Genomic DNA, 22,920 nt, shown 5'->3' on the forward strand with positions numbered 1-22,920 from the left:
CTGCATGATGATTCAGTAGCCAGTAGCCGCTGCCTCCTGGCCCTCCTCAAATCACAAGCGGCCCATGTGGACGCCATAATTCTTTTAATCTTATTTGCTTTTCTTTTTGTATTTTTTTCATGCCACTTCTTTACAGTAACCAATCAGGGCAACTTTTGTTGGGCAAAATCACTCTCTCGTCAAAAGGACTGATGGGCCCCAGATTACACGTTACACACATAATCCAAATCTTAAAAATAGTTGTTTGGACATTAAACTATCTTACTTTCTTTGCTCTTTTAAGTACCAAATTGGCTATTGGGTTGCTTTAGAAGTCATTCTACCATTATATATAATAATAGAGTGCTTTTTCTTTTTCTTTTTATTTTTTTTTGTATTTTGTAACCATATTAAATGTTTAATTTGAGAAAGTTTATTTATTTTTAAATGTAGGAGCTAACTTATTTTTATTTAAAAATTAAAATTAGAAGTCGCTGGATGGCCGCCTTCAACCGAGAATAGCGGCGTGTAGCCATGCATCTACCTTAATAAGTCAAGAGTGACCGTGCGTCCACCACCCAATAATGAAGCAAACTAAATTAAACAATCTCTCGTTTTCTCTTTTGTTGGGGGTTGCCTCATGGTCGCACTTTTTTTTAATTAATTAATTTTTTTTTTATACCTACTTGTATTTTCTTAAAATAAATATGCTTAATATTTATATCTTTACAAACACAACCAAATAATTTTCTTAAATAAATCCCACCAAAATATTTTTTTCAAATATAAACATCAGAAAAAGCACTTCTCCCACGGCAACATTTACGTAGCTTCAAACAGCTTCTCAACCTAAAATCGAAAAACACTTTTTCACAATCCCTACACTTAATTAAAGAAAAAGCAAGGAAACAATTTCACGCAAGTCGGCGAAACAGAGAATAATAAGTTTGGCGGAGGACGAAGAAGAAACGAAACAACAGAGCTGAAAAGGAAAACCCATTTGTTCGGTTCTTTACTTTTCCCGAGATTCGCGCCACCCGGAAAATCGTGCTTTCTCTCTCTTCTGCTTTTCAATAAATACCCATCATTGATCTCTTTCTTCTTCTTCTTCCTCCTCGCGCACGACTGGGTTACTCTTAGACTCGTTATCGGCCAGTGGGGTTGCGTAGAAAATGGTGGCCGATAACAAGTCTAAGTCCGACATTTCCTTAGCCGGAACTTTCGCCAGCAGCGCTTTCGCAGCTTGTTTCGCGGAGGTAATCAGTCACTGTTATGCTTTATAAATTTTAATGAGAATGAACTTTAATCAAACAGAGTTTTACTTGTCTCTTAGTTATTCTTCTATTGATTCAATTCGTTTCTAGTTTGTGGCATGCGATCTCTCTCTTTTTAGTGATTGATAAAGTTTGTGTACATTATGCATTTTAACACGAGGATTGTGATTGATCAGAACGATATATGTATAAGCTGCTTCTTGTGCTTCTTTACTTTTGTGTTTTTGTTTGTTTCTTTTTGTTTTTCCTGGGAGTGAAATAAGAGTCCTTTCGCCCTTAGATTTCGCAGCCAAAAGCGCGGTTATAAACAAAATGGAGGAAAGAGTATTATTTGGGAATACGTTTTTAAAAAATGTGGTTCGAAAATATAGAAAAGTTTACGTTTGCGATTTTATAAATGCACAATTAACCTGCTATTATAAAGGTCAAATCGCTATTTTACCAAACACTTAATTGCGTTTTTAAATTGCACGTTTTGAAATTGCTATTTTTGAAATTGCACATTTTGAAACTACAAATCCAAACAGACCCTGAATTGTTTTGCTTGAAATATGTGAAGATTAAAGAAATCTGTAAAGGTTAGTTATTATTGGCTCTCAACATTGACATGTTGCCCGTATGAGGCACTATCTGCTACAATCCCAAGGGTTAAGGTTCAACCAAATCAGTATTCAATAGTCTTAGGTTCTTTTGGATCAAATGGTTTGGCCCTTAATGATTAGAATTGGTATCAAAGCATGCACCATGTCACAGGTTTGAATCACGGAAGAGGTGACCTATAAGGTAGATTAAAAATGTCTTGGTATTATGAATGAGCATATTGTTAAGTCATTAAATATTGATAGGTAAGTAGAGTTGCAGAAAGAGAAATGGCAATCCTTGGGTTAATACCGATAGAGTGGTCCACTATGGATGTCGTATTTGAAAGGGTGGTGGTATATTACGATTTTAAATGTTAAGGTTTTAACCAAATCAGCATCCACAGTCCTAGGGTTTTTGGTTCAATGGTTAGGCCTTTAACATTGTCGGCTAGCATATCCATTTGTCTTTAGATTGTTGTTTTGGTGAATCGGTTGGGGACCCATTACCATTCTTATGGCAATTCCTAAACCCATTTCTAGATCTTGGAAGTAGATCCACTGACACAAATGGATTGCCCATGTCCATGGTGACTTGAGCAATGGAGAGAGTGTTGTAGTTAAGGCTTCCAGTTCGTATGCCTTGGAGAAAACCTTAAAAGAAAAATAGTTACAACCTCTGTACTGACCCTAGTAAGAATTACTTCGAACCAACTTTGATATAATTTTGTGTGTTATGAATCAGGTGACTTAAAGTGCATATGAACTCTAAAGATAAACTATAATGTTTGTTAATAGTTAATGGTGTAGTGATACAAATCGTGTTATGCTTTAATATTGTGCTTATGTAACTGGTAATGCTTCAGTTAGATATGACCCCCTAGTCTGGTGGAAGTCAATCTTGAGGTTTTGTAGATCAATGTGGGTAGTCAGAAGCCAAGCTGTACTGATTTTTTTTAACCGTCTTTCGTGTGTTCAGTTCACCAGTGATATTGTTATTCTAATTGCTGAATTTTGGTAGAACTGAGTTTTAGAGTTCATTTATTTAGCAGCAAGTGCTTTAACTTGATGCAGATTTGTACTATTCCTTTGGACACTGCTAAAGTTAGGCTTCAGCTCCAAAAGAAGGCCAGTGCAGGGGATGGAGTGGCCTTACCAAAATACAGGGGTTTGCTGGGCACAGTGGGTACCATTGCGAGGGAAGAAGGTCTATCGGCACTGTGGAAAGGAATTGTACCAGGATTACATCGCCAATGCCTGTTTGGAGGTTTAAGAATTGGATTATATGAACCTGTGAGTTTTGAATTTTTCCTTACCAGAACTTGGTGTAAATTTCTATGCTTTGTTTGCTCACAGATTTTGGATACTGGTGTGTTAACTGTGAGCTTCACAGGTTAAAAACTTCTATGTGGGCAAAGACTTTAATGGAGATGTTCCTTTATCCAAGAAAATACTTGCTGGACTTACAACTGGTGAGCACACTGTTGAATCTATAGGGAATTATCTTTTACATGTGCTAATTTGGCGAATTTCTTTTACCTGTCTTTGTCTTATTAAACAGGCGCTCTAGCAATCACAGTAGCAAATCCAACTGATCTTGTCAAAGTGAGACTTCAAGCCGAAGGAAAACTACCACCTGGTGTTCCAAGACGCTATAGTGGAGCTCTGAATGCCTATTCAACAATTGTGAGACAGGTTGTGCGTCTATTCGTCTAACCTTTGGGATCGAGAAAGGAAGTCACTTGGTCTCCATCATCTTGATGATTATATCCTACTTTTTTATTTTCTTTCTTAATTCTTAGGAAGGAGTTGGGGCTCTTTGGACTGGCATCGGGCCCAATATAGCACGAAATGCTATTATAAATGCTGCTGAACTTGCCAGCTACGACCAAGTGAAGGAGGTAACTTCAATAAACAAAAACTCGTGATGGAGAAACTTTTCCTGTCTTTTGGAGTGGGACTCTTTGTGATACTTCTAACTGATTAGTGTAAAATATTTGAATGCAGACAATTCTGAAAATTCCAGGATTCACAGATAACGTTCTCACTCATCTCCTTGCTGGTCTCGGGGCAGGGTTTGTTGCCGTCTGTATTGGCTCCCCTGTTGATGTGGTACTGTATCTGCACTCACAGATGCACTCTTTTTGAACAGTTTTACCTTTTATATTCTGGTGCATGGTGTTTTCTGTTTCATTTTGCTAACGCATTATGCAGCATGGTGCTTTGCATATGATCTCTTTCTAATCAGCTTTTGATTTTATATTTCTGGTGCCTGGAGTTTATAATGTAATCCAGTTTGGTGACTATTTTGCGAGATGGAAAATTAAATGATCTTGTTAACTGAGGATCATACTATGCAGCCTATAAAGGTTACATGAGAATTTCCTCATATTTGCCACCCCCCGATTCTGATGATGTCATTGTTACCATAACTATATGATGATCTAAAAATTCCATTCAAGCTGTGATTATAAAATTTGTAACCTAGTATTGGCATCCACATGGGAGATTGATAAACTTGTCAATTCTTCCCAGGTGAAAGTATATTTAGATTAAGACTTGATTCTCTCTTTTTTAGGGGGCAATTGATTTGGTTGCCTATTTTCTTGTTGACTTGTTCAGTACCATGCTTCCTCTTTCTCTTCTCTTTCCTCTTTTTGCTGGAGTAAAGTAGTTGCTTCCTCCTATTGATATTTTTAACTCAGACGAATTAGTTGCTTCAATGGTTCTGCTATTGGCAGGTTAAGTCAAGAATGATGGGAGATTCTACTTACAAAAGCACGCTTGATTGTTTCATCAAAACATTGAAGAATGATGTATGTTTTTTCTTCCAACTCTTTTGATACTTCATTGCAAATATTCTTTCTTCTTCTTCTTTTTTCGTTTTTGGGTTTGTGTGTGTGTGGGCTTGGGGAGGGGGTAACGTTTGTTGACTTCTGTCATCGTCTTGCTTTTTGCTAATGCTCCTCTTCTTGTTGGGTCATTGAGGGTAAGATGATCTAGTGAAAAGCATTCTGACATTCTAAACTGCACATTGATTTGAGCTGTGATGTTACGTTTTGTCTTTTTCGATCGATGCGATCATTTTTTAGTATGGAGATATTAGACTCTTTATTTGCTTATATGTTTAATTTAATTGTATCTTGGTTTAAGGAGTCTTCATTATTTGAGAATCATTGTGTAATGGGGGCCCCATTTCATAAAAACTATAAACTTACAGAATTTACGTTATGCAGGGACCTTTGGCTTTTTACAAGGGCTTTATCCCAAATTTTGGACGGTTGGGATCGTGGAATGTCATCATGTTCCTCACATTAGAGCAGGTACAAATTGCAATCTAGTTATTTTTACTATTCCCTCCCTTTTAAGCGTCTGGCCTTTTCTTGCATCTGGTCTGTACACCACTTTTCACTTTTCACCATCCAGTTCTGTTGCAAGATATAACATTTTACTAGGACCAGAAAAACTATGTCAGCAGTTGGGGATTAGGATACTTCTGTATTGGCATAGAATAATTAGAGAGAACTTTTCCATGGACCTCTTTTATTGCCACTTTAACTAGGGGCCAGTAGTGACACAAGAAGAGGCCTGAGTTTCTTTTTCTCCTTTTTTTTTTTTTTTTTTTAATTTATGTTCTTATATCTGTTAATATTGTTTTTGGAAAGCTTGCTCATCTTTCTTTGTTTATTTTGCTTTTCTCCCCCGTGACAGGCTAAGAAGTTTGTCAAAAGTATAGAATCATCGTGAGAACAAATAATTACTCTCGATCGTAGAGCGTAGAGCGTGTGGATTTTGCAAGTCGATTGCGTCCGCTGCCAATTGAAGCTTTTCTTCTTCCGAAAATAATGAAGTTCTTGCTTTTGACTGTTCGTCTCATTTTGCTAACTGAAATGGAGAATCCTGCAAGAGGAACTCCTGGAAGGGTTTCAGAAACTCATAAACTCTAAAGTAGCAATAAGTCATTTTTCTGGACGACATGTTACTTGGCTGTCATTCCTATTGATGCATTGTAATCATTGATTTCCCCTTCATTTCTTTTCTTTGCATCGTGCTTTCTGTCCAAAGTATGCCTAAGTTGCCAATGTGAAGTTGCTCAAAATTGTTACTGCAAACATATCTAGGCCAACAGTGGGTTAACATAAGCTATAAATTACAGATTACTAGAAACGAAAGGAAGAGCCACCACCCTCGAAGATCAATGAGAAGTGTGAGGAGAGTGCAAAATATTAGAAATTACATTTTTATCTCATTACTATCTTACCACAAAATTGATGTGGCAAGCACAATCAACCCTTGATTTTATTTTATTTTTTAAAAAAAAAAAACAAACAATGATTAATCCAATGGTTAGTTGTAATTGCTCCGTCAGTATTGTGAGATAGTTGTGAGTTAAAAATGTAGTTTATAGTAGTACTCAGATAAAATATAGGCGATGTCCCCTTAAACTCTAAATTTCTAATATAAACCAATATGAGATTCTTGTGTAGACACGTTGTCATGGGGAGAAAGCTTTTTTCTAAATTAGGTCGGAGGAAATTTTCTTTCAAACTGACATCTGTTCTTAGAGCATGTGAAAATGTATGTAAGAATCACATGCACTGAAGACATATGTCAATTTTTTTTTTTTTTTTTTTTTAAAAAAAAAATTTAACTCAATTTAAAAGAAAACTTTGTTCGTTTGTGTTCTCTAAGACTAAGAAACTCCGAAAATTTATTTCATACGATTGATTGAATTCACCATTAATCCAAGTTCATATAAAGAAAATTACACCGGGAAAAAGCTAAAAATGACCTAAACCGGTTTACTTGATCATTATCATGTAACAAGAATGGTTCGTTAGAGCATTTCTAGTGAACTATGCATTCTTTGGCTAAAAAAAAACTCACTTTGGAGACTTGATGAATCATGATCATTCATTTTTCTAGGGCCAACAAATTGGAGACGTCATGGACCGAATATCCTTTTGTAATTGGATTCAAAACGACTTGAGGTTATATACATTAACCACTGAATTTGAAAGCCAAATGCATTTTAAAAATGAGTTAAGATTCTTTATAATTATTTAAATATTCTATTACATAGAATTTCTTAAATCCCAACGACTATTTTTAAATTAAATTATTAAGATTTTATTCTATTAACATTCATCATTTTTACAAATCTAATAATGATTGAGAATTTAAGGATGGACATAATTTTTTTATAAATTGAAATGGAAAAAATTCTTCCAATTCAGTCTATGAATTTTTTTTTTTTTTTTTTTTTTCTGAGAATAATTCAGTCTATTAATTTGTTGATACAGTTTAAAGGCACCAAACTGTGGCCGTCCGATTCAAATAACCGAGGGACCTTCTTTGTCGTTGGCTGTATTAAGAAAATAAAAGGTAACAAGGGTGAGCGTGTCTTATTACCAAAAGTTCTGGGGACAAAAGTTTCATAACATGTAGGGGGGTAATTAAAATTAGTTATAAATATCAAGGCCATAATATAATTTTGAGAGAGTTAAAGAGACCAAAAGAATATATAGTTCTTAGATTTCTATTTTTATTTTTCTACCAAAGTGTCCACAATTTCGAAACTCTGCGTTTTGGGGGAGAAGAAAGAGAAGGGAGAGAGAGCAACGAGGAAGAAGAAGCGCAGAGGCTGCCCCACCGCTGCTCGGTAGGCTATCATCGGCGATTGTTATATTTTATATTCATATGAATGTCTCTTATTGATCGAAAATCCTTATATTATCTTAGGGTTTTATCTGAGAAAGGAAAAGAAAACAAAGAAGAAATTGTATAATACAGAATTCCGATCCCTGTGATAATAGATGCGCACCCCATTTGATTTCTTATCAATTTTACTGGGTTCATGCATTTGTGATTGTTCATTAAGTTGGGCTTGTTCTGAAAATGATTGATTTGGTGGAGTTATTGATTTGTTGCTATAGAGGTTTTGTTTTTAATTGGGTTCTGTTGCTTTAGCTAATTTGGTTAAGGAAATTGGATCTTTATAATAATTCGGAATCTTATCTATTCCACTAGTTAATTTGCATCTTTAACAAGTTCCTTACATGTATTGGTCTGCGTGCTTCTACTCATTAGTGGAAAGAATGCATGTGACTTTTGGTTTGAATTCATAAGCTATAGATGTCGGCCTCAAGTGCGATTCGTGGTGGGTACTTGTCATACTTCGATTTTTAAGATTGATTGTTATGTCCTGCTTATGTCTCTTCTGTTCCCTTTATGGCTATCATCCTTAAAATTGTTTTATTGGAGGTGATGGAATTGATTTTTTAGTTACATACCTGTCTTTAATAATTGAAGTGGATTTTAGGGGAAAAAGTGAAGAAGGGGGGAAATTGTTGGGTGAAAGATGCTTCAGATCCGGCTCAGGAAGCCACCCTCAGAGGGTGCTGGAGGGGTGAAGCCCTTGCCGGTGGAAACTGTGACGGTTGCATGCCCTGACCACCTTGTCCTTGCGGATCTTCCTGTAGCGAAGGGCATTGGTGCGGCAACTGCTGCTTCCCTTGTCAAGACTGTTGGTCGTAGGTCCCGTCGCCCACTTGGTGACCGAGTCCACTTCTGCGTTCGCTGTGATTTCCCAATCGCTATCTATGGGCGCCTGGTACTTGCTAAACACAATTGTAGTATTCTGCCAGTTGCTTCTAAAGCTTCTGTTCTTCGCATATTTCCTTTTCAATGATGAAGTCTCTGGTCGGACATGTGTTGTTTCAAATTTCCACTTTGGACTTATTTTTACAGAAGAACAAGGGCAGTTTATCTGGAAACTTTCCTTGTTTTATCCCATCAAGAATGCAAGATTTGATTTAGAATCTCAACATGAACATTTAATTCTGTTAACCCTTCTGAGGGCCTTGTACTATATAGCACATCTGTCGAATAAATGTAATTTATTATGAAAGGACATTTCCAATCTTCAAATTACTAACAAAAAAACTCTTCAACTTGACCTTAAAGAAAACATTTTTCACACAATTTTACGGGTCAGTGAGTTTCCTAATGTAATTGGGTAGTGATTCAATTGTTTTTGTTTTCTAGAACAGCTATATATGGCTTTCAGTTTCCTTGCAATATATTGGAAATAGTAAGTTTCAGTGTGATTTAAGTTGTTCAGTTGATGTAATAAAACCGTTGGTAACTTTTGCCTCCTTGTTTAAGCTTTTCATTCTTATTGTTTCTTGTAAATACCCGACTGTAGTGGCAAGTCCGGTAAGTTTCTGATACTAAATTAATTTGTTGTATTTTGTTGTTTGGTCTGTCATTTTAGTTCATGTGTTTGAACGCCTTTATTTATTGTGAAAGACATTTATAATGGAAATTGGTACTTATACATTCTTCTTCTTGTTCTTCTTCTTTTTTATAAATATATTATTGTTCATTAAAGTCATAATCTAGTAAGATGCTGATAGTCAGTGCCCTTTGTAGGATGGTGGCCCTTGTAAGATGGTGGGCCCTATCAAAATGAAGGCTGCTTATATTTGTTCCCTTTTCAGTTTAGCTGTATAGAACATGTATGCTGAAAGCATTTTAGTAGCTTCTTGTGGACTTATTGTATTCTAATGTGTTTATGCCCTTGCAGAGCCCTTGTGAGCATGCCTTCTGTCTCGATTGTGCTAGGAGTGATTTGATTTGCTACCTGTAAGGAGATATCTGATCTTCTTATAATTAAGCTAAATAACAAGCTTCTGTTTATGCTATTGTAATGCACTGCACAATATCTATGTTATACAACTTTTTCTTTCCTTTTAGCTCTGCTGAAAACGAATCTGTAAGATAGTTTCTAGTGTTCTATGGTATTTATGAAATGCATCTCTAGTTTTATGCCCACATTTCTTTCATTCACACGTGTACTAATACTCTGATTTTTTATGATTCTGTGATTCTCTACTTACCATCAATGTTAAGTATTTAACGCTGCAACTCATGAATGACTTTTGGAAGTCCCAAGGACCAAGGAATATGAAACATTCAAAGAGAAAATTCCATGGAAATTAGAGACTTGATGGTAAATCAATTAATGAAGCTTGGGTTTCACTCTCTCCCCACTCCCCACACACACACACACACACACAGGTATATATTCCATGGACATATATATATATATATAGGCTTCATACCAGAGATTAGCCCTCCCAATACCCCTCCCCACCCACATTGAACCCTGAGCCTCTTTGAATGAGGAGAGGTACTATGTATTTACAAATGCTGGCACTCGGGGTGAAAAGTGATTGGAGGCATAGAAATTGAAGTTTACATGTATTATCCTTCACGTGGATCCTAATTCTAATGCTCATCCCGCCTTTCCCCAATCCTAAAACCAAAAGTCTAGGAGAGAGGAGAAGGAGAATTTTTATCCATTTACCACTGCCCTGATTTCAACTGCTGCACCATTACCCCGGGGGGGGGGGGGGGCGAGGGATTACAGTTACATAATTAAGTCCCTCCAGCACTGATCAGGTGTAGGCATCACTGAAGAAAAAAAATTAATACCTGCTTTACAAATTAATTTATAATCTCTAGTCCATCTCATATGACTTCAATGCTGCATCTGTTTAGCCCTTAAGATTTCAGAATCAAATTCTTAGTACGTTGTAGGTTGGCCTGTTGAAACAATTAAGCTGAAACAATCAGTAGTCCTGCATCATTACTTTTTCTACTGATATCATGTGACAACTTAAATAAGTATGCCGTTGCTGTATATTCAATTTTTTCTTAGAAATTCAAGAAGTATGCCGAATGGCTTTTTACTTTACTACTAGTTCCTGTGAAAATTTGTGTCCAACAACAATCAAACGCCTTTTGTGCTAGGATCTATGAAATGATTGATGGCTGAGCTAAGCAGTTCTTTTTCGTCTCTCATGGAATGCAGTTGTGATGAGCGTATACAGAAGATACAGACAATTAAAATGATGGAAGGGATCTTCATCTGTGCAGCACCTCATTGTCTCAAGTCTTTTCTGAAGAGGTCTGACTTTGAGTCTCATATCAATGAGAGCCATGCTAACCTTCTTCAACCCAATGCTGAGAAAGAAGATGGTAATGAATCAGAGTCTCAGAGTGCCAAACAATCTACAGCTTCGGACTCCACTGCCCGGGCTCCCCCAAGACCAGTCTTTTCTCCTAGTTCAAATTCCCAGCTTCAAGACCGTGAAGACAAAACACGTCGACAGCAATCTAGAGAACCACCACCTCCAAGGCCAATTGTACAGCCAAAGCAACCACCAAATTTTGGACAAGTACAAAATCACCCCTCAGAGCTGCAACCCGACAACAGCCGACTCCAAGGCTTTGACAGGCTGGGCCACCCAAACCGCTTCCACCAACAGAGTTTTGATGCCCATGGTGCCCCACAACAAGAATCTGGGCAGTTTCTGGACAAGCAGCAAGGAATCCTATCTGAAAACCCATTTCCCGAGTACCCACCTATGCATTCCATTCAGCCACCAAATTTTGCTGTTCCAGTTAATTCAAATCCAATGCTAAATCCTCCTCTACCTTTTGGTTATCCTCCTTTCCAGACTGAGGGAGGTCAACCATTTTATGGTACTCCGTATGAGATGAATCGGCAGGATTCAGCTTCAGAAGTAGGACCAGAACAGGCGTCATTGTTAGGTTTCCCACCAGTTCAAGCAGGTGGTGTGAACTTCACAGCAAATTATGCTCAACCCTGGAATGCAGGCTTTGTTGGTTTACCCTTTGAGCATCCATCCGGCCAAGGAATAGATGGTTTTGCAAATGCATCAGATTCTCATGGGAAAGTTGCTTTTCATCAAGGTGATTATGGACGCAATCCTGGAGCTTTGCCTTCAAATCCTCCCCCGCCTTTGGCCAACAAGGGCATGGAACAAGTGCATGGTGGCAGCATGATGGATCCAAGGGATGGCAAGGGTATATTAGCACCACAGCCCATGACACTCCCGCCGCCACCTCCACCCCCTCCTCACTCCTCACAGCTTAAAAGAAAGTTCTATCCCGATGCAAACCGTGATGGACAGGGCTATGGGTGGCAGCATGATAACCGTGATAGCTTTGGGAGTGGCCAGGACTAGCAAATCTGCCTGTTTTCACTTTCAGAACTTTTGAACTCATCGAATCGATCAAATTAGCCCATCGTGCCTTTTTTTTTTAGTTCTGATGGTGCATTTATTTCATGCTGTGACTCCAGTTTGCTCATAATTTTGATTGGGAAACTGGAGGCGATATGAAGACCCCAACAGGATTGGACACATTTGTGAGACATGAGGCATCTAAGGTTAAGGATTCTCTCAGGTCATTTGAAATGGACAGCAATTATTTTATAATCAGGATTTAAAGTTAGTATATCTAACGGTATACATTATGTTAATATTAGTACGTATTTTAAAAACTTTAAATAATATGATATCATATACACTGTTAAATGCACAAACTTTCAATCCAATCTTGGCCGTGAAATGAATGGTTCAAATGAAATGGAAAGGATCTTATTCCTATCTTAAAGAATCTGAGGGTGTTTGGTAAAGATTGTTGAGTTGATTTTTTTTTTTTTTTTTTAGTGGTAGTAAGAAATGATTAATGTGATATAATGTAGAAAGAATTTGTTAAAAAAATAAATAAATTGTATTGTAGTGAAGAGAGTGCTTATATAACTATTGGCATTATCAAGTGAGCCGGCTTGTGGAATAGCATTAATCAAAAATAAGCAAGAATGTAGAAAAACTATATTGGGAAAAGTATACATAACCCCCTCAAACTACCACTCAATTGTCAATGTACCCCCTAAACTACCAATTGTGTCAATCTCCCCCCTTAAACTACCAGAAAATGTCAATGTCCCCCCTAAGACCAACAAAAAGACAAAAATGACCCTAATTTTTTTTTAATAAGACAAAATTGTCCTCATAAATTCAAAAAAATTAAAACTAAAACTAAAAAACTTAAAAAAATTAAAAATTAAAAATTAAATTAAATTAAATAAAAAACGAAAAAAAAATATTTTAAAAAAAGAACAAATTTTTTAATTTTTTTTTTTTAAAAAGTAAACAAAAAATAACTGATTTTTTTTAAAAAAAAAAAAACAAATGAAAAAAATAAAAAATAAAAAAAAAAAAATAAAAAAAATAAAAAAAACCAGTTTTTATTAAATTAAAAAACGAAAAAAAAAATTAAACAAAAAAAAAAACTGAAATTTATTTATTTAAAAAAAAAAACAAATGAAAAAAAAAACCAGTTTTTATTAAATTAAAAAACGAAAAAGAACAAATTTTTTTTTAAAGAAAAAAAAAAACGAAAAAAAAAATAACTGAAATTTATTTATTTATTTAAAAATAAAACAAATGAAAAAAAAAACCAGTTTTTATTTAATTAAAAAAACGAAAAAGAACAATTTTTTTAAAAAAAGAAAAAAAAAACTGAAAATTATTATTTAAAAAAAAATAATAAAAAACAGTTTTAATTTTTAATTTTTTTGTTGGAATAATTTTTTGTTATTTTATATTTTTTTAATAATTTTTTTTTAGTTTTTATTTTATTTTAATAATTTTATGAAGGGCATTTTTGTCATTAGGGGGACATTGACATTTTCTGGTAGTTTAAAGGGGGAGATTGACACAATTGGTAGTTTGGGGGGTACATTGACAATGATGTGGTAGTGTGAGGGGGTTATGTGTACTTTTCCCAACTATATTTATTTTTCAAAATTTGGGTAGACTAAGTGGCGTGCTGTCGCGAGCACCCAAAAATAAAACCTTACTTCTAAAAATATAAATGTAGTAGTGCAAGTAAGGGTCGATCCCACGAAGAGTGATTAGTCAAGTTTTACGCTAAGTGATCAAGGATGGGAGGGGTTTTGAGTATGACAATAAAAATAATAAGTAAAATAAAAATATAAAGGAAAAGAACAAACATTGGTCTTAGTCAACTTCCACCGTCGAAATCTGACAACTGATCATCGATGCGAATATATATCAATTCATACTTGAATATTCACCGTTGGAACTATTTTCCTATCTCTCCTTAGTCGTAGTTAATTAGAAGACAAGCGCTCTAATTAACCCTAACTACTAAACAACCTAAGACAAGCGCTATAGGTTTAATCTAGTAGCAGCCTTAAGAATTAGAGAGATCGATGAAGCGAAACAACACAAGCACAAGAGGTTGCATTTAATTTCGTCAAATGTTCTTCCTAAGATTTAATAATCACTGAGAAGCAGCAAATCATTAAATTTTAGTTGCTTCATAGATTGTAGGGATTAAACAATTACGGATTTGATATCCAACCCAGCAATAGATTGCAACGAATAACAAACTAGTAGACTTCCTAGCATTTAATGATCGCCAGCGCGGAAACTCAGTCAAATCATTAAATAAACTAGTTGGCTACTAGTGGGCTTCTTAGGATTTAATGATCGCCAGCGCAGAAACTCAGTCAAATCATTAAATCTTAGTTGTTAAACGAGACAATCATAAAAATAAGTATAGAAGAACATCTGATACTCAAAGCATAAATCGAACAATAAAAACAAATTAGATCTCACAGTTTTATTGATTCCGAGGCTTCCGTTTCCTTCTACCAAAGTTTAGAGAAGAGGGGAGAAGATGGAAGAAGATATAAGAGGTAAGGTAGAAGGTGTGTGTTGTATGTCATGGTTCCCCCCTTTTATACACGTTTCATCCCATATGCTAGAAACTTAGGAAATCTCCTAAAGAAAGATATTGTAAATACTATCCTAAAATAACAATACACAAATCTACTAATTAAGGAAAATATTAAACATAAAATAAAGGCTAGGATAACTAGGAAGGTGATGATTTCAATGGGGGCTTTTGTTGCCATATGCTTTATTGATTCTTTCCTTGTTCGAGTCCCCACAAATCAGCCAAGTATGGAGAGAAAATCAATTTGCCTTGTCATGGAAAGAGATGCTCCTTTCATCCATGTGGTCCCCACAAATCTCTTCTTTGTTTCCATGGTCCTCCACGCATCTTTTCTCTCCTTTTCTTCCTTTTGCTTTAACTTTTTATTTATTGCTTGGCTTGGCTGGAATTGATTGGATGATTATGAAAATGCTGAAAGTAAAGAAATTTTCATATCTGAAAACTTCCGCAAATAAATCGCATCAGATCCACATTAGAACGTCAACTTCAAGCCCGATTTCGACCTTGATTCATTCGGTATCTCTCAAAACGCAAAACATAAAAGTTGTAGATATTTTTCTTGGCGTTCCACAGCATCTTGAATCATCTCAATCGGAGCTTTTATGAGAGAGTTATGCCCAGATTACAAACTGATGTCGAAACTGTCCAAAATCGCTCAATTAGCTTTGTTTTGCATTTAATGCCTCAATTTGCATCCTAAATCAAAATATAAGAATAATGAGTACATTTAGGCATTAAATAAGAATAAGAGATTAAATATTAAGGGGAAAAATACGACATTTTACATTCTCATCACTAAGTTATATGATTGAATATAGTTTTGCTTTATACGTCTTAATTTCCTTCAAACGTACTATTTTAAAAGCTTTTTACAATTGGTGTTAATGCGATCCAGTTATTTATTTAAGAGGTTTGTGTGTCAGGTTAAAATCATGTCAATACATAGATATAAAATTATATAGGTCAAACATAACCTGACATATTTAATTAAACGAATTAAACTTTTCAATTCTAATCCGTTAATTTCGTAGTGAGTTCATGTAAAGTTCGCAAGTTGTGTAAAAAATTGTTAACCTTTACTGTAACGTTCGAGATATATATTAAGTGTTAAAAACATGAATAGGCTAATTAAGTGAATAATTAGGTAAAATATGCAAGAAAAACACTTGAAAAACATTTAAGATTGGGTTTCTGAGTAATGCATTTGGATAGACCAAAATATGTGTTCGGATGAACTTGGCAAAAAGTTTGTATTTGCTGCCATGTCTGGATGGCCAGCAGACAGAACTCCAAGTGAGTTCTAATTCATGCACGTGTCCGGACGGACCATTTCCATGTCCGGACAAGCCTTCCAGAAAGTCCATGTCTACAATTTCACATATGCATGTCTAGACGAGCCATTTACGTGTTCAAACAGGCTGCGTTTTAAGATAGCAACGAGCTCATTTCTCTAGTTTCTCTCTCTCTCTCTCTCTCTCTCTCTCTCTCTCTCTCTCTCTCACAATCTCTCTCCTCTCTCCTAAAGTTTTGAGACAAAACCCTAGATCCTAGAATTTTGAAGCTTCCAAACTCAAATCCAACGCCGGAAACATGATCTTTGATATAAGATCTACGTTTTCACCGATTGGTTTGAAGTAAATTCGAAATCTCAGTTTTCCTAGATTTGTGTTGATTTTTGAGGGGTTGAGTTTAATCTCTCAATTTTCTCTAGGTATTGTGCATTTTGGAGTATTCTAAACAACCTCCAAGTATTGTGTTACATTTTTGTGAAAAATCAAGGTAAGACCCAAAATCTTGGATTTTAATAAGTGTTGTAAATTGGTAGATTTTGTGTCAAATCCTAAGATAATCTTATTGGTTGTTGTTATTAATTAATAAGTTGTCAAATGGAACCTTATAAATCCTATGGGTTTTTCATGGGTTTAGTTCTTGAATAATTCAATAGCTAAGTGGGGATTTAGAGTTAGAAATGTTGTGTTAGTATTAATGTGTCATGCAATGTGATAATGCAATGGTACATTGTAATAATTTCATTGGAAACCCATCTTTAAGCCAAATATAGCAGCCAAAGTGAGTATTTTACTCACTGAGAAAATATGCTATGTTTTATGTGATTTTAGAATATTACAAACGTTATATTTGCTTAAACCCGAGGTGATGATATTTCATGATAATATGTGTTTTGAGAATCATTTCAACACTTTCAATTATGTTTAGATATGCTTTGATGATGTTTTATGTGTTTTAAGATATGAGTATGAAAATGTGATTGAGTTATGTTTTAATGAGCTTTAAGAATAATTTATGAAAATGAGAATGAGATACGATTTATGAGATTTACATGAAATGTTTATTGATTTATGAAAATGATATGTTGTTGAAAGCATGAGCATGATTATGTATAAAGGGATTAAGGAGCCGAAGTTGCCTCCATAGTAAATAGGGGTAATTACCTTTTCCTCCTATCAACTACCAGCCATTGTCAACATGCCCCCATTAACTGACACATTGACCAAAAGAGAGTATCCAACTACCAACTTTACATACTTTGCCCCCTCCATCAAGGAATCCCGTTAACTTGGACGGAATATGCCATTTTTGGGCGTTAATTTTGGTTTAAAGACCAAAATGCCCTCTAACAGTAATTAATAAAAAAATATTAAAATTAATATGTTTAAAAAAGTTGAGGGCATTTATGTCATTTTTGAATTTGAATTAGGGTATTTAAGTCTTTTCACGAATTAAACTGACGGAATGGGGCAAAGTTTGTAAAGTTGGTAGTTGGATACTCTATTTTGGTCGAGGTGTCAGTTCATGGAGGCATGTTGACAATGGCTGGTAGTTGATGAGGGAAAAAGGTAATTACCCTTAGTAAATAATATAAGCTGAAGTTGCCTCCTATTATGATGACGTGCATGACATGAGTTTATGAAAAGTTTTAATGATTTAAGCGACGTCATGGTTGGATATGCCTGTATACTTGTATTGTCTGAAGTAATGGAATATTTGTATGCTTGTATAACTAGGTTATGATGTCATTGATTTTCATGTTTAATTTAAGCGATGTCATATTTGAATGTGCTTGTATACTTGTATTCTCTGAAGTAGTAAAATATCTATATGCTTGTATAACCAGGTTATGATGTCATTAATTTTTATGTTTGGATGTGCATGTATACTTGTATTCTCTGAAGTAGTGGAATATTTGTATGCTTGTATAACCAAGTTATGATGTCATTGCTTTTTATGTTTGATTTAAGCGATGTCATGTTTGAATGTGCTTGTATACTTGTATTCTCTGAAGTAGTAAAATATCTATATGCTTGTATAACCAGGTTATGATGTCATTAATTTTTATGTTTGGATGTGCATGTATACTTGTATTCTCTGAAGTAGTAGAATATTTGTATGCTTGTATAACCAAGTTATGATGTCATTGCTTTTTATGTTTGATTTAAGCGATGTCATGTTTGAATGTGTTTGTATACTTGTATTCTCCGAAGTCGTAAAATATATGTATGCTTGTATAACTAGGTTATGATGTCATTAATTTTCATGTTTGGATGTGCATATATACTTGTATTCTCCGAAGTAGTGAAATATTTGTATGCTTGTATAACCACGCTATGAGGTCACTGATTTCTATGCTTAGAGATACTTGTATGTTTGTGTTATCCGAAGTTGTGGAATGCATGTATACGAGTATAGCTGAATCACTTGATATATACGTATAAGTGTATAATGTAGTAAGATTTCTCATGTTTATAAGTTCATGTGTTTACCCTTATTAGTTACGAAACATTTTAAAAATAAAAACATCATATTACCAGTAGCTGTTATTGTAAACATATGGTAGAAATAAAGAAATTGACTCATTGCGAAAATGTAATGTGTTTTATACTACTGAGTTGACAAACTTATGCTTTCACCTAAACGAACGTGGCTACCATCACGATCGTGTAGATTTTGATAATTTAGCTGCAAGTATCGCAGACATCGATAAAGACTCTATGGCATTGTACTTTGGATACTACGACCGAGACTCTTCGCATTTGGTCGTAGGTGTGTCGGACTTGGATGGTCCACCATTTTTTTTATAGACATTTTGTATATGGCTTGTGTCAGATGTGACACTTATTTTGTATAGCTATTCTTTTTTATAATTAATGTTTTAATTATGCCTTAAACAGATAGACAGATGTATGGCTCTGATGTTGTAATTTCTCTTTTAGTTAATGAAATTAGTTTCGATTGCAATTGTGTATCTCTAAATATTATGCATATGTTATGATATGCATTAGGTTGATATTGGCTTAATGACTAATTGTCATGTCACTGTGGCGATTCCATTTTGTATATAAAAAAATATGAGTTAAATCTATATACGTCAACCTCGACTAATTTAATTAAACGAATCATATCCATTAACTATAACCCGCTAATTTTATGTTAAGTTCATTTCAGATTCACGAATCATATAAAAAATAGTTAGTTCTGGACTCATTCGTTTTTTTCATTTCCTTTTCCCCCACTTCCTTTAAATGATCTCGGGTGGTTTACTTTTGTCGTCCGGAGAAAAATAATAATAATAATTAGGTTCAAGCACCTGCATTTTGCTGTCCGGTGGACTGCATATTTAGTATAGTCAATTGTTTTGACAATTTACTCATGAAATTTTTTTTATATAAAGAAAAAAAGTACTTGATGCAACATTATTTGATTTAAACTTTTTTGGGTTGATAAACCACTTGACAAAAAACAGAGCTAATTCCATAATTGCATTGCATCAACTCAAAGGTGCAGAAACAGAGCAGGAGTTATTTCATGGGTCAAGGTAATTTGAAGATGCACCACATCCCTATCCTTAATTGGAAATAACATTAACATGAAGTTCAAACACAATGGCAGTGGTTGTGTAAAATGGTTCTCAAGATAAGATTAGACAACATGTATCAAAATAGTTTTTCAATGTTTCATATCAATTCTTTAGTCAGAATCTAAAATCTCTGCCATTAAAATAAATATGCAAGGGAAGAAATCATTTTGGGAAAAAAAAAAAACAAAAAACAAAAAGAGAACAAAAATTTACAATCTCCCACACCCCTACCACACCCTTAGCACTCCCATGACCCAGCAGAAAAAGAAAAGAAAAAAAAGAAAAAAAGAATCAGCTCAACTTTTTCTGCTCCAAAATCCATTTCTGGAGTCTGCTGATATACTCCCCATCTAATTTCACATATAATTGCTGCAATTTCCTGTATGCCGCTATGACACATTTATCTATATGATATTCAAACCTTTCATAGAGTGCTGGAATTGTAAGAATGACTACAATGCCTGCAATGGAGGAAACCACAAGAATGACTTAACTCTTGAGAATATGTTTGTCCATATCTGAGGACAGGTCATATGTCTTAGTTATATTTAATCAAATGACAGTACAACTTACTGGTGTAGCCCAAGGTAAGGAAATCAGTCAAGCCGCCAAGAAAATAAATCAGCCACAGATATACAGCTACTTTGAAGAACAACTTTGAATCCTTGCCCAGGGCAATATCATGGGAAACTGAGAGTAAAGTATTGATATGCAGGCGGAAGAAAGTTGCCACTTCATTTGCCATTTCTTCTGACAGATGCAATTCTGGTAGAGGTGGAGGAGGTCTGCTCAGAAGAAAGACAAGGGCAATTGAGTGGCAAGTTTTAACAAATTCACAACAAAGGAAATTCTATATTTAATCAGCATGGAGAGCAATGTGCGCTAATTATTTTGTTTATTGAGGATGACAAAGAATAATAGCTACTAAAACAAAATGGTCTATGATCCAACTTTTTCTGAGTAATAATATTGCAGCAATGGCAACAAAACTTAAAATAGTATATATTGTATATGGGAAAATAGCATATCATCGACAGAAGAACCCCGTCTGCCATAGTCGCAACATCATTCTATACCTGCATCTTGTGGAGGGACCTTAAAAGTTCTTAAAGCTTGATACCAGGTGATTTCAAGTACCTTGCTTCTTTATTAATGTACCAAAGAGAAAAGCAGGCAACTAAACTCAAAGGAGACAATTTACAAGGAAGCACCAAGAGTTGTCATCCTGTGCCTTGTAGACTAATAGTCTAGAAGATCATATGGATACTTCAAGAGCAACCATAGCTGAAAAGCGCACCCAAAATACATCCTGGAAATTCAATTTTCAGAAACTCATCATTAAAATGCTAAAATGCTAGTATTTTCCTAGCATAGGACTCAGTTCATTAATCAGATGGATCACAGACCATTTCCCAACATATACTTGCGTTCATCTCTTTCAAGAATGACAAGAAGTGAAATTGGTTTTGACATGCAAAAGGAAACCGTTGTACTGGCTGATGCTTCAATATCATAGCAAAATATTTAATCCAAGAAAATGTGGATTCAAAATTAAAAGAATCTTTCACATCAAAACAGAGCTAGTTCAGAACTATGCATAAACTTACAACCATTTAACAAGGGACATGATTATTGAGACAAGAGTTATAAGCATTCAAGAGACAAGAGTTACATGCACTCAAGAGACAAGAGTTACAAGATGATAAATTAGATTTATTATTGTTAGTGTAAAAGTAGAAAAAGCTTGTAATGTTCATACTCTTTCTCTATAAATAGAATTTTGTATACAATCAAATAAATCAATGAAAGATGTAGTCAAGAAAAGGCTTTGACGTGTAGATGTAGGCCATAGACCGAATCACCTAAAATCTGTGTTTCCTCTGGTATTAGAGCTTGGTGTTATTATAATGATAAACCATCAATAGCTCAAAATGCATATTCTAAGAAAAACATAACACATTATCTCTAAACAACTTAAATCAAATAAGGAAACCTATATATGTAACAGGAAGGAATTGCAAAAACAGACGAACGTAATAACATTTTAACAAGAGAGAAAGCACTAACTAACTAAAATACTTAATTGCCTTAACTTAAGAGTTGAGAGGGAAAAAAAGATCAAACTGTAGTTTAGAAAGCACAAATTTTTTGTACGTACCTGTTGAGAATCGCTGCGGATTTGGCCCAAAGAAAGAGAATGGCAACGAGAAGCAAGAAAACACTTGAGACAAGCGACAACAGAGTATAACCAGATCTCTCAAACACTAGCCAAGCAGCAAGGGTTACTAATAATATTCTCACGGTCACATTCTTCCGCTTCCATAGTATCACATCTGCAACTGTTTTAACAAATGCTAAGCATTAATTTCTTAAACCCCCCCCTGAATCCCAAATCCAGTGAAATTGGATCAAAGATCGTCACTTGGTTCATATTTATTTTAAATATCTGTATCCAAGAAGCTTCATAATACCAGGGACCAATACAAAATATACTGGCATTCATAATCCTAACTGTACTAAAATAAATGCTGAAAATCCAAAGGAACTTCCCAATAAATATCTAATCAAAGAGTGAATCTAAAAAAAAAAACTTCAGATGTTGGGTTTTCACAAATAATAAAATTGAATATTATATGCAAAAAAAAAAACCCATGATCGACAAGTGAGAGAAACTCACATACCAAGACCTCCTCCAAGAATCTCATGGACACTTCTTTGCCTGTTAAACAAACGATCCGATGAACCCATTTGGAAGGAGTAGCATACAGAAGATTGAATCCAGTTGAGATCTTAAGAACCCAGAAAGGAAAAACAGCTAGCTTTGAGATGATCTTCAGGAAAAAGCAAAGCAATGGATCCTCTTAGCCTTCTATCCTACCTTTACTATATATATGTTTATATATCAGAGCCCGATCGCTACGAGTATAGGATACATGGATGACTGTTAACAGGTGGGGTTGGTGGTCTCAGTTTCCAGCCTAAAAGTATCATGCCACTCAAATGCTTTTCTAGCTTTTCTTGCCTCCTCCTTTGTTTTTTCTTCCAAAATATACAAATACTAATTATAAGGATATTGATATCGTAGTATTTGTTTGTTCAATTTCTAGAATGTTCAAATATTAACAACGCACACGAACAGAGAGAGTTGAATATAAAGACATTTTATTCCATTAGAGTGACAGACTGCTGAACTGCTGCGCATGATGTTGGTTCGCTTTCTCTTAATATCTTCAACTATTTCAATGGGGAGAATTTTGGAGGGTATTCCTGTCATTTTTTGAAGGGTGTCTTGTTCCACTAGAGTACACCATATCCATCCATCTGAGGGCATTGTTGCCCTGTAACAGTAAATTGAGGCTATTTTTGGGCATTTGCTAACCAGTGTAACAGTTATTGGCCGGCCGGTAGTTTATTACGGTCGTTTAACGTGAAAAAAGAATAAAAAGAGATGTCTCAATTGTCTGAGAGCCATAGTATTTTTTTTCTTTAATTCTTTTTTATTCTATTTTTCCCAGTATTTTTCTTTTGTGGGAAAATTATTTATTGAGTCCCAGGAGTTTATAGTTGT

The 22,920-nt window shown here is 34.9% G+C and overlaps 3 protein-coding genes across 4 annotated transcripts; 2 read left to right on the top strand and 1 right to left on the bottom strand.

Annotated features, from left to right (window-relative positions):
- Positions 1-804: 804 nt before the first annotated feature.
- Positions 805-5,862, top strand: LOC133874226 (mitochondrial uncoupling protein 1). The gene is made up of 9 exons (XM_062312097.1): positions 805-1,235; positions 2,906-3,124; positions 3,225-3,303; positions 3,393-3,526; positions 3,634-3,732; positions 3,839-3,943; positions 4,573-4,647; positions 5,068-5,154; positions 5,543-5,862. The coding sequence occupies exons 1-9, from the start codon at positions 1,152-1,154 to the stop codon at positions 5,576-5,578; spliced, it is 918 nt and encodes a 305-aa protein (XP_062168081.1). The 5' UTR covers positions 805-1,151; the 3' UTR covers positions 5,579-5,862.
- Positions 5,863-7,354: 1,492 nt separating this feature from the next.
- On the top strand, positions 7,355-12,162 carry LOC133873081 (E3 ubiquitin-protein ligase HAKAI homolog). The gene is made up of 4 exons (XM_062310800.1): positions 7,355-7,493; positions 8,154-8,444; positions 9,420-9,478; positions 10,710-12,162. Exons 2-4 carry the CDS (start codon positions 8,193-8,195, stop codon positions 11,887-11,889), a joined length of 1,491 nt encoding a protein of 496 aa, XP_062166784.1. The 5' UTR covers positions 7,355-7,493; positions 8,154-8,192; the 3' UTR covers positions 11,890-12,162.
- Positions 12,163-19,387: 7,225 nt separating this feature from the next.
- LOC133873538 (reticulon-like protein B12) lies at positions 19,388-22,541 on the bottom strand. Of its 2 annotated transcripts, none has more exons than XM_062311254.1 (4): positions 22,030-22,541; positions 21,511-21,691; positions 19,926-20,137; positions 19,388-19,813 (listed from the first exon to the last, which is right to left on the bottom strand). In XM_062311254.1, exons 1-4 carry the CDS (start codon positions 22,055-22,057, stop codon positions 19,644-19,646), a joined length of 591 nt encoding a protein of 196 aa, XP_062167238.1. In that variant the 5' UTR covers positions 22,058-22,541; the 3' UTR covers positions 19,388-19,643. The 2 variants fall into 2 exon arrangements, with proteins under 2 accessions (XP_062167238.1, XP_062167237.1); XM_062311253.1 differs by having other exon boundaries at positions 22,034-22,539.
- Positions 22,542-22,920: the final 379 nt, after the last annotated feature.

Source organism: Alnus glutinosa, chromosome 7 (assembly GCF_958979055.1).
Source record: "Alnus glutinosa chromosome 7, dhAlnGlut1.1, whole genome shotgun sequence".
NCBI lineage: Eukaryota > Viridiplantae > Streptophyta > Magnoliopsida > Fagales > Betulaceae > Alnus > Alnus glutinosa.